Source organism: Nicotiana sylvestris, chromosome 2 (genome assembly GCF_000393655.2).
Source record: "Nicotiana sylvestris chromosome 2, ASM39365v2, whole genome shotgun sequence".
Classification (NCBI taxonomy): domain Eukaryota; kingdom Viridiplantae; phylum Streptophyta; class Magnoliopsida; order Solanales; family Solanaceae; genus Nicotiana; species Nicotiana sylvestris.
The window spans coordinates 40,456,889-40,469,598 of record NC_091058.1 but is presented as its reverse complement, the minus strand read 5'-3'; the positions used below and the strand labels follow the sequence as shown (position 1 = coordinate 40,469,598).

General features: G+C 34.7%; 1 protein-coding gene across 1 annotated transcript; it reads left to right on the top strand.

Moving 5' to 3' along the window:
- The first annotated feature begins 2,326 nt into the window (after nt 1-2,326).
- LOC138884347 (RPW8-like protein 2) lies at nt 2,327-2,809 on the top strand. The gene has a single exon (XM_070165496.1). The coding sequence runs from the start codon at nt 2,327-2,329 to the stop codon at nt 2,807-2,809; it is 483 nt and encodes a 160-aa protein (XP_070021597.1).
- Nucleotides 2,810-12,710: the final 9,901 nt, after the last annotated feature.

The following is a 12,710-nucleotide window of genomic DNA, read 5'->3' as shown; positions in this document are numbered from 1 at the left end:
ACCGAATTGTCGAACAACTTCTTGAAAATTGTATATCGTTGAAGACTTGAATACTTCAATTCACCAACTTCACAATTTTTCACAAATTGCAATAATAAAGTAAGCAATTATAGAAGAAAATTAGAGAGAGATTGATGATTTTGTGAGTAAAATTGAAAGAAAGAGGGGGCATTTATAGTTGAGAATAGAAAAAAAGTGTAATTATAAAAAGTTTGGGGTTAAAACAAAGTTTGGGGGCCAAATGGCTATTTTTTAAAAAGCCAAACAGCTAAAATGGCAGGCCAACAGCTAGTTTTTAAACTTTCAACCGTTGGTCATTTTTAAAAAAAAATTGAAAAATAGTCATTGGGCCCGTTAGGCCCGATTGAACCGGCTCAGGCCCGCCTACCGGTCCCGGGCTCGCAGTCTCAACCTGGAGGACCGACCCACAGTGGGCTCCAACGATCGTTTGGGACCGGACCGTTTGAACCGGCCCGTGGTCTCACGGTCCTAGGATGGGCCCGGCCCACCATACAACGGTAGATGAAAGTGAACGGAAGAACAAGTGAAGGTAACATATTCCTTTAAAGATTAATTAGCTACGGTTACGTCTTCATGTGGTTGGAGGGGTCCGTTTGTAATCCTCTTAAGACGATTTCTGAATACATATATAGTCGGACTGCTTTGAATTATATAAGTACTACCCAAATAAAAGGAAATAGACCAAATTTAAAATAGAAGGGCACGATAAGTTTTGTATTTGTAACTACAGCCAACTTATAGCAATATAATACACATTCGACTGTATGACCGAAAACTAACACTAATATATTTGGTTCCTAAAAGAGGAAGCAGAAGGATGGAGAAGAAGAAACGAAATTGAAACTAAGTGGTTTTAAATTTCTAAACAAACGAAAAAAAAACTGTTCATGATGTACTTTCACATTTTATAATTTTATTAAAAGGTAATTACCAAAAAAACTTCAGAATATTTCCTGGAAAAAAATTCTCTACTTACCTTTTAAAAACTGTTAAAATATCAATATATATATATATATATATATATTAAACCATCTTCAATGGATTTAACTTAAAATTATTGTCAATAATTACAAAAAATTTACGTTATCAATAAGCAATTCCACGCCACTACTATTTTACTATACAGTCAGACATCTCTATAACAACATTCTTATATAATATCATTCACTATAAAAGCAAAGTTTTCCTCAGAACGATTTTTTAATTAAGCTATATTTTACCTCTCTATAACAGATTTTTACTTATAACAATAACAACCATATTTATAGCAGAACACTTTTTGTAAAATTACCCCTCTATAACAATCACATAGAGTCTTTAAGATTACTAATAATAATTCTAAAAATATGCCCATAATCTTTTCCGTTAAATAAAGTTCTATGTGAATATTCACACATGATATGTATTCTATTGGACAAATTCCAAAAAATATTTAGATAGAAAATATAACTTCAAACTCTCAGATTGTCTTCAAGGAAAGCTATGGAAAACCTTTTTGCTGAAAATTTGGATACAAATTTTCGCCAATTCAAGCATTATATCGCTAGTAAAGGAATAAAATATACTAAAAAAGTTATAATTACAAAGTTCTTCCATCAATCTTAAAAGAATTTATTTTTTTTTAGATAGCTTTAAAATGCCGCCTTAGAGTTTATATCTTTATACATTTAGTTATGAATTTATTAATAGTATATTAGCTTTCTTCAATCTTTAACTCGTGAAATATGCATATCTTTTGAGTTTTTAAACTTGAATAATTTTCTTATCTTTTATATGTAACATTAAAAAAAGGAAAAATAATTAATTTTTGAATATTTTTTGTTTATAATTGTCAAATAATATTTAAACGTCAAATGATGTTATAGGTGTATAATAGTTATTTACTGTAAAATTAAAAAAATATCGAAACAAATAAGACTGTTACAAAGAGTTTTTTTGGCGGTACCAAACGAGACAAATGGCCAATACCAATCTCTCTTCGACACAACAACCAAGCATTAAACAAACGGAAAAAGGTCATATACGTTTAAAACTAGAATATGGTAATGAATGAAGAAAAACGTATAGAAATTAAGGAAAGTCAACTACCCAACAAGCAAGAACTTTCCAACTTATTTCCCTTCTCTCTTCTCCCTGCAGCTTCATAGAAACTCAAGAATTTATCATCTCGACAAATGGTTGAACAACCCAAGAAACATCTTCACCATTTGAACATCATCACTTCGACGACTACACGTTTATACCTGACTCTTGACAAAGAAAATTAACGTCTTCTACTGGCCATAATTTTTCAGAGTACATATAAATGGCGGGGAATCTCATCGGAGGTGCAGCTTTAGGACAAGCATTCAGAATGTTATCCGAATCAATGTCACAAGTTGGCCAAACTTCCGTCTGTTTCGATTCCAATTTTCGACGATTAAAGTCGATCCTACAGTCAATTAAGCCTGTGCTTGAGGATATAGAGAGACGGAACAAAGCCTTGGAAGGTAGAGAATCAGAGATTGAGATATTCAAGAAGCGATTGGAGGAAGGGGAGAAGCTTGTTCGTAAATGCTCGAAAATCAAACGTTACAATCTGTGTAAAAGGTGGTACTATTCTAAGAAATTGGCAGATCTTGAAAACTCAACACTCAAGTTCTTTTCGGTTCATGGCTTAATACAAACATGCAGAGATCGGAAACAAATACTTGTTGCACTCAAAGAAGAAGGCGAGAAGTTGGATGAAATTTACTCAATTTTGAAGAATATGAAGCTTGATAAAAGCCGACTGATCTCTTCCACATAAACTGCATATTATCTGGCATCACCAGCTAAATGGTCACGACTCACGGCAAACGAAAATAATTTGCCAGAAAATGTTTACCTATGTCAAACTACAATTTTTATAGAATTACATCGGGTTTGTTGTTGTTGTTGTAAACTACTATTTTTGCTTCAAGTACATAATCTCACACATCATCAAAAAAAATATAGTCATACCTAAATAATACAAAAAAAAAAATTATCCAAAGTAAATGCAACTGGGGTTTCAGATTTATCAATTGTTAGTGTAAAAAATACGTATCTGGTCATTTAAATTTTAAAAGCAGCATACTGGAAAGTCCCATATATAAGTTGGTAACGTACAAAGAAGTTGGTATGCTCTTTCAGTCATTCAAATTCAAATTAATGTGTTTGTGAAGAAATTTTAAATTCATATAGCTATTTATATTCCTGAGACAGTATTTCTGGATTTTTTTTTTTTTTTGTCTAAATAAAATTATGAGAAACATAATTGTGCAGGTAGTCTACCTTTTCTTTTGTTTCGACCAGTTCCAAATTTTTCCATCATAATTCATAATGAATATTGTGGAAACACCAAATCAAAAAAGACATAGTTTTTGTGGAGCTAACGTTTTGATTTTTAGAAAGACATGTTCAAACAAAACTTAAAAATAGAAGCGTATAATAGATAATAGACAACTATCTTTATATTATAATCGGCAAAGGGCCAAATATACTCATGTACTATCGGAAAAAGTTTAATTGTATCTCTCGTTATATTTTGAGTCCATATATACCCTTGTCGTTATACTATTGGTTCGAATATGTCCCTTTTTCCGTTAAGTTTGTCCAAAGTGGACATCTAATCCTACGTGACACCGACATTTAATGAGGTGGATATCATATAGCTTGCCTCAGTGCCCCTAACCCATTTAACCCCTCCCTTATTTTTTTTTTCCGCCACTAAAATTTTCTTCCCCTCCACCATTGTTGCCACCATTACCGCTCCCATGAAAAATATTGTATTTTAAATTTTAGTCTTTTATATATGGATTAGGGTGTTACAACCCATATTCACGTACGTTAGTTCATGCCGTAGGTTAGTCGACGTAAATCCAAGAAGAGATTATCTTTGAGATGATAAGAAGTTAATCCTATTGGTCATAAATGATACAAGGGTATATAAGGGTGGTTAACAAGTATTAGAAGTTAAACGAATCAAGGATGTTGTAACACGTATTTTCAGGTAAACCTGGAGGTGCTTAATATACTCAAGAGGTCGTGTTTTAAGGTATTTGAATCATATAATATCTATATCATAAGTCTTGAAGTCAAACGAGTTATGAAACAAAAGTCGTCAAAAGTTGCCGCAATTTAGGTTCAGAATTTTACTTAAACTTTAGGACAAATGTTACTAAGCTTTTCTTCCAATTTACTTGGAATTACGGGGTGATCTACCTACCAAATTGAAGATCTATGGGTCTAATTTCCAAAGAATTAAACAGTTTGTCAATACGATCTCGGAGTAGAGAGATATTCGCATTTTTTGCGAGACTGCGCCAAGTAGCTCTCTATGGGGCCCACATAGGCGGTTTAAGGCATATGGATATATATATATATATATAAAAGATGATTCAACCCCGTTTAAGTCATTATTTTTCAGTATATTCAGACTTTATAACCCTAATAGCACTCTCTCAAGGTTCTCTCATGATCCAAGACCCAAACAACACAAATCAAGTGTCGGGAATCCCGTGGCGCTAGTAAGTTTCTTGCTCTTCTTGTTGTTGCTCATTTTGTATTGTTCTAGCTCGTGTGGTAGGTTTTTTTAAGTGGTTTATGTTATGTAAATACTCCCTCAACTTTTTAATATCAACCTTAGGTGATTTCAAGTCTTCTAAAGTGATTTTAGTGCCGAAAAAAACCCTAATTGATTGCTAATTTCGCTTTCTTGTTCTTGTGACAGCATTGGAAGATATTTCGTGGAAAATTAAGGTCAAATTGGAGTTGTTCTTTCTGTTTAAAGGTAAGGAACCTCTTACTCTACATGTATTTAAGATTATCCAAGTTGCGTCTAAGTCATTGAAGCTAGAATTTGTGAAATATATATTGAAAGGCTTGGTAGTAATGTTGTTGGTTGGTGGACTATTTTGGGAGGCTCAATATTATTATTATTGATATTGTTTGGGTTGTTTGGTGAATATTTTGACTTGTTGAAAGTCAGATAAATAGGGGAGGTGTTGTCCGTTTTATCGTAAAATAGGTTGCGGTCGATACATAATAGTTGCGATAACTTATTGTAGACTAAGGAGTCGTGACATTTGCATAACTTGAGGTTGGGCAATATATACAAGGTATATGAGGCTATCTCCTTCCTTCTTTTGCACGACTCCGATTGTAAATAAAGTAATGAATGAGCTTCCAAAGATACTCTATTCTTAGAAGCCAGCAGTACCTATATTATTTCTCTTCTTATGGAGCGATTGATGTTGATGTTGCTTCTCTTATTGTTATGTTATCAATGTTGTTGGTACTTCCTGATTCTTGTAAGATTCATGACGAAGAGTTAGTCCTAATAACGTCTACAGAGGATACCGACCTTACGTCACTCTGAAAGGTCACAATATTATTCCAATGAGTCCAGTATGCATTATATATATATATATATATATATATATATATATATATATATATATATATATATATTTCTCTATCGAGCCGCGCTATAGTCGGCCAGGTACAACACCTATTGTGCAACCACTGATCAGTTGGATTTTACCGAGCTCCACGTGGCCGGGTACGATTCTACCTAGTCTTATGATGGTCGGGTACGTTTTTACCGAGCCTATTACGATCGGGTACGATATGATAATGATAATGCCCATAGAGGCGTATGTTTTAAATATATATATATATATATATATATATATATATATGTGTGTGTGTGTGTGTGTGTGTATGTATGTGTGTGTATCATGCATTTCATGTCAGTAGACCTCAGAGGTACCCAGATGTTACAGGTTGTTTATTCTCTATCCCTATTTACATTATTGTTCTTACTTATGCTTTCCTACCGCAGCTCCCCCACATAGTAGGTTGCTCAGTTCAACGTTTATTGGCGAGATCCTTTCTCCAGACTTGCCGTAGTCTTGGTATGCATTTTTGTTATAGACATTATGGGTATGTCGGGGCCCTGTTCCGGCAATGTTGCAGCACTTATATTCCTTTAGAGGCTCATAGACAGGTGTCGATTCATGTATAGTTTGGGATGCCTTGTCAGCTGATTTTTGTTGTATAGTCCTTCATGGCAGCGTGGTAGCTTGTAGCTTATATATAGTTTCTTAACAGTCTTGTCGTCCCATGTTATGTATGTTTATGCCATTATCTTTCATTGTTGGTTGTTCATGATCCATGTCTATTTATATTGATCTCGTCGGCCCTTAAAGATAATAAGGAAGGTTAGATAAAATGTACGTTGGTGCACGACAAGTATGGTTGGGTGCTAGTCATGACCTTCCAATTTGGGTCGTGACATAGGGGCTCTGAGGTGACATGTCATATGGCATCCACCTCATCAAATATCAGTGCCACGTAGGATTGGATGTCCATCTTGGACAAACTTAACAGAAGAAGGGTATATTTGAACCAATAGTATTAAGACATGAGTATATTTGGACCCAAAGGATAATGAAAGGTATATTTAAACGTTTTCTCATAGTAAGGAAGTATATTCGGCCCTTTGCCATATTTTAATTAATGAGGTAATGTTATTTACCAAACATTTTGTTTATTGTATTTATCTACGAATAAATTTGACCAATAGCCTATAGGAAAAAGAAGAAAAAAAACATGACTGTAGATCCTCCATTTATAGAATTCATTTCTTGTAATCCTTATACTATAGTTCTCTTGATATTCGAAAACTCGGTCATTGTACGCACGTGTAGTTTTGAAATAGGAGTATTTTTTCAGACATATAGATTATAATTTGAATTTAATTTTTGTAAATTCTAAGTGAAAAATTCTTTTAAGAACTTTTGCGAGAAAGGTAGAAAAAAGTATTTTGACAAAAGAAAAAGAAAAAAGGGGTAAGGTGAAATTCTTTACCATGTCCAGGAGTTTCACATGGAATTTTAAACTCCATAGTGGTTATTTTCTGTTAAAAAGCTAAAAAGCAGCTATTTTGCAGTAAATTTTATCCCTAGTAAGTGGACTTCAGATATAGAATAGTTCAAAAAATAAAAAGTTTGCCGTTTCCATTTCAGAATTTTCTACACGTCCACGGTCAAGTTTAAGTTAGTAGATGATGTATCTAAAGAGCTTTCTTTCCTTTTATATTAAAAAGACTCTACTTTTATATTAAAAGTATCAAATATTATTTTTTTAAATACCAATAAATTTATTGTTTTTAAAAATGGGGCGCCCAATATTTGGGTGCCTAAAGCACAAGTCTAACTACTCAATACATTAGAGCCGGCCAACATAGATTATTGGCCCTCATGGGTATGTGTGACATTTAGAGAAGGTGCTGTTGGGCAGGCAAATGATATGCGAAAGAAAAAGCTTAGAGCTCACCATTTTGACTCAAAGGCAAAGAAAAGGTCTAGGAGATGAGGTTGATCCAATTTCCAGGGTTAATTGAGTTGATTTGTTGCTCTTCCAGCATGGTTTTCGGCTTTTTTAGCGTACAATTGGGATGGAAAAATCTGTACTTGCACATTTACTATCATGTTGGTGATATCTTGAAGATACATGATTTATGTTTTTCTCTTCATACTCTCACATCTTTTGTGTGATTTCAGCCCTGCAGGTCACTGGTAGATCACTATAACCTCATTGCTTCTAGTAATTATTTTTTGTTATCAATTTTGAAATGTTACGGTAACTTTTGAATAACTCATTGAGTCAGATTTTAACTAAGAGCCCGTTTGGATTAGCTGATTTGAAGCAGCTAATAATTAGCTGCTAAAAAGCTCTTTTAAGTGTTGAAACTAATTTAATAAATAAGCAATTACGTATTTGGGTACAAGTACTAAAATTAATAATAAGTTGTTGCAGTATTTGATAAAAAAGTAATGATAAGCTCTTTTTCTGTTAAAATGACTTAAATAACCTTAGAACTATTTACACTTATAAGGGCTTAATTTCTTTAAAATTTTAGATTCCATATCGATTCAAATACAAAATATTTTATTTCTCATTTTATTTTAAAAACAATTGTGCTTAGATAAGATAATTTTTATGATAAATATAATTTATTTTATGATAAGCATATAATCATAAGTTATAATAATTAATAAATTGACAAAAGTTTCTCAGTAAAAAATAAACATAAACATGACAAAATATTTGATGCAATGAGTATCGATGTAGGAGTTTTGTTCTAGAAAAGAATATTTTAAGGATAAAATAGTAAAAATCTTGGTCAAACTTAAAGTGCTTATAAGTTAAAAATTTATAAGCTGAGAGTGACCAGCTTATGACTTTTGGCTTATTTTTGACTTATAAGCACTTGACTTATAAGCACTTGACTTATAAACATTTTTAACTTTACCAAACACGTATATAAGTCGAAAAGTGTTTATAAGCTAGTTTGACCAATTTATAATATTAGTCAAATTTAACTCAAAATTTTGCACTATTTCATTTTCTTACTCTTTTCATGATGGATTGTACTTGAATGCTAGTTCCTACTATTTAGAAGCAGGAGTAAGTAGGACTTCGTCGTCCTGTTGCGGCTCAAAAGGTCAGTTTTACCCCTCTGCTTAGTTTACATTATTTCCTAGCTGAACTTAAATTGGGCCACTTTAGAGTTCTTTTGGGTAAAGAAATAGTGGTGTTTGCCTTTTAAATCGGGCGATGTAACGAGTACGGACATGTGTACATATTGTTTTGACTTTTAATTTGGTCATCTATAATGCTTTTGCTAATTTCTGTGATTCAAGGAGAAAACTTGCATATAATTTTTGTTAATTTATAGCTCAAAGCAGTGTCTCAGCTTGGAGGGACAGTGGAAAACATGTCAGTAGTTGGCCTCTACTTTTTGAGATGGACTAAATTATTTCAGCATCTGATATGGAAAGAGTGACTTGTGCCCTGTGGTGACATCTCATTATATTTGGTATCTATTATTTAACCAAAAAGTGGGATTTCGGTCAAAGCAATATTTTAGAAGAACTCGGATTACTGATAATCAAAGAAAGTATAGAAGAAAGTAATTTTACTAGCAATGATATAACCAGAAGAAAACAAGTAAATCAGTTTATTCAGATAGTCTTTCGAGTCATAATAAGGTCATTATGGACAATTAAAGACATTAAATGTTATGTTACATAATTATTGCATTTAATACAGATTCTCTAACGTTTTTAGTATTTAAGGCTCAATAAATACTGTATCTATACTCCTGTGAACTATCAGATTCATTCCCTTTGATTTGTGGACTTAAATAGGTACGGGCATTGAATCTTTTGAGTATCTGCCCATGCTTCCTCTTATGCCTCTGCTCGTATCTGTTGCAACTCGTGCCTCTTTGCCAATCATAACTTTTTGACCAGTCTACGTGTCATGGCACATCATCTTCCAATCACTTAAATATGTAAACTCAATTTTTCCCAATACAGATAGTCCCCCTACTTGCCATTTATTCATCAATTGAATATTTGGAAGTGGAATTCAGTAAAACGGAAATTTCTGTCACCATTAATGTTTTAATAAAATCAACACCTCATTTGTTACTTCCATTTAATGCTCTTCACGCGTGGCACCCTTCTACAGGATCTGCGACGTTGCAACGCTTTTAGGGCTTTTTCACAACTTCACTAATCACGAAGCGTCAGTTCTCATTACGACTTTTCCATCAGTGCTCCTTTTCCTTTGACGGTTGCTTCGTAGTATAAATATAATTTTCTTCTTTGTCTTTATCACATAAAGTTTTCAAAATATTCAGTTCTTGAATCTTTGTTCGTTTCTTCCTCGTACTGTCATGTCTTCATCAAACCCTAACCCTAGAAGGGTCCCCATAGTCGATAACTCCCTGATGTCCCCAGTAGGAGTAGAAGATGAGGTAGGCTTCGTAACTTGGGATCTTCATCCTTGCGTGGCTCTTCTCTTCCTTCGCCTAGTTCTGGCCCCTCTTCTAGAACTAGGGGTTCTCTTTCACAAAGATCTTCTTCTAGCGGTAAAGAACCTTCTGAACCTCTTCGTGAACCTTTAGTAGAAGAAATAGTTCCTGCGGAATTATCTTCTTTCAATGACAGAGAATCTCTTAGAAATCAAGTATCCTCTTTAGACCGTGCTGATATTTATCCCACTCAAATTACTGAAGGTTTGATTTCTTTAGTTCGTAGAGACTGCCATTGGGATCATGACTTTCCTATCATTATTCCCAATCCGAATGAAAGAATTACCTCCTACTTAACCGGATTTTCATTTATCTATACGTACCCTTTCACTTTAGGATTCAAACCTGCTATTGATCCTGTTATTCTCGAGATCTGTCGTTTCTTTGATGTTTGCTTAGGTCAAATTGGCCCAATAATATGGAGGGTTGTCGCCTGTTTGAGGCATTTGACCAACACAGCCAGTGTGCCTTTTACTTTCCCGCATCTGATTCACCTTTACTCCCCTAGACTCTTTTGTAATGGTGTTTTTACACTAGTGGCTAGGAGCAAAAAAGTTCTAGTTAGCCCTGAAGATGACAAAGACTGTGGCTGGTATGCCAGATTTGTTGCTGCCCCCACTGTTGGTTTAGTGGATGATGAAAACGTTCACTTCCATGAGGAGTGAAATTTTGCACGTGAGTCTTCTAACTTTCTCGTACCTTTTTCTTCAATTTTGTTGATTTTTCTAATTTTGCCTTTTTTTCAGCAACCATGGGAGTTGTAGAAGATGTTCCCAATTTTCGTGATTGGGTAGACAAGCTATTGAAGATTGCGCCAATGGATGGTAGATCTTGGAAGGCCATTTCTCAACGATTTGGTTGGAAAGTAAAAACTCATGGTAAGAGCTTTTACCTTACATATATTTTTTTATTTCTCTGAACTAATTTCAATCCTTCTTTCTATCAGGATTTGCTATTCAAGGAGTTACTGCCGAGGCGGTCACGGCTTCTCGTATCTCTTTGGAAAGTGCCCAAGAAATAATCTTGGGTTCTTCATCGAAAAGAGAAGTCGTTAATGACCAAAGCTCTGAAGAAGAGGAAGACGGGGGCTCTTTGATAACAAGGTCACGGGCTCGGAGACGTATCATTTTTGATGATGAAGAAGAAGCATCCCCTGGCCGTTATATTCCCCTTACCGAGTCTATTGAAGCCCTGGTAGTGATTCTTGACAATGATGTTGCTCCCGCTGCTGCTCATGACTCTGTTGAGCAGCTTTTTATCAGCGGGTTTGGTGGTGAAGGCTTAGGCCCAGTTTTGGATGAAGCACCTCTAGCTTCTTTTTCTACACCTGTGTCTGTGACTCCTTCTTTGCAGATCTCGACTGTTTTCGTTCCTCCCCAGATTGTTTTTACTACTTCTACTGTTCCTCCTTCAACAATTCCTCCCCCAATCATTCATTGTGCTGAAGTTGGCTCCTCAAGTAGGAGTGGTGCTATGAGGCAAGTGATTATTGAAGTCCCCGCTGAGTGCAATCTCTTAAGGAAATCGGGTCAAGCAGATATATGGTTGAAACCTTTAATTGGACCAATTGAAAGAGCCAAGCTAGAGAGCCATAGCTTCTTGACTTTGATGAATGATATTGTGCACGCTTCTTTAAAGGTATTCCCCTTCTCTTTTCTCCTTTGTTGTGCTTTAAAATTTTGCTATCTTTGAGATTCTCATTTCCCTTCCTTTTTTTATAGGCCAATCTTATTGGCACATAGATGATGAAAAGGGTTGCCCTCTCAGAGCAATTAGTGCGTGATTCTCAATTAGAGGCGTGCAATTAGAAGGAACAGTATGAAAGCCTTCAGATTGATGTGGAGTACTTAGAAGAAAGTAAGAGTATCTTGGAGCAGCAAGTACGGGCCTTGACTTTAAAGTTGGTAGTTGAAAAGGCTTCCTCAAGTCAAGCGGATAAAGAAAAGTCTCATCTTGAAACCTCTTTCTCTGAGCAGCTATCCAAGGCAAGTGAAGAGATTAGAGAGTTGAAGGCTCTCTTGGATGAGAAAGAGGCTTATGCTGGAGAGCTCGTGCAGAATTTGACTCAAGCACAAGAAGACCTCCGAGCTTCTTCTGATAAGGTTTGTGCCTTGGAAAGTTCTCGTGCCTCTCTTCAAGCTTCTTACACTTCTGCCTTGGCTGAAAATGAGAAATTAAATAATGAAATTGCTAACTAGGAAAGGGATTATGAAATCCTTGAGGATAAATATGCCATTGAAGTGAGTTGGGTGTTTTTGAATTCTCGCCGTGATACCCTAGTTGAAGCTAGCCAAGAGACTTTTAACTTGAAATCTGAGTTAGCTAAAATTAATGAAACTATTGAGAAGACTCAGCAAACTCAAGATTTTCCTTCTCCTGTAACTGAAGCTTCCGTGAATGTTGAAGTTGATACGGGTATCCCAACTCCTTCAAGCCCAGTTAAGCCCGATGTTGTTGATGCACCTACTTCAATTCCTACATCTTCTTAGTGATAAGTTTAAGTCTCTTTTTTTTTGGAAACATTGTCGTAAAACCCTTGGTCTCATTTAAGGGTTTGTTTTAGAAATTCAAGTCCCCGGACTTTTCATGGGGCAATTTGTATAAATAATTTGCAGTTTATGACTAAGTTTGTACTTAGTCTTAAGCTTTTTAATATTAAGAAGTTTTCTTGTTACTATCTTGAACTTCCGTTTAGTTTATCTTGCCTTTATTTCTAAGGACTTATAGAATAATTTGCATTTTTATTCTTCAAAAATACTTCTATTAACTTCATGAATATTTACATTAATCATGAATTTAT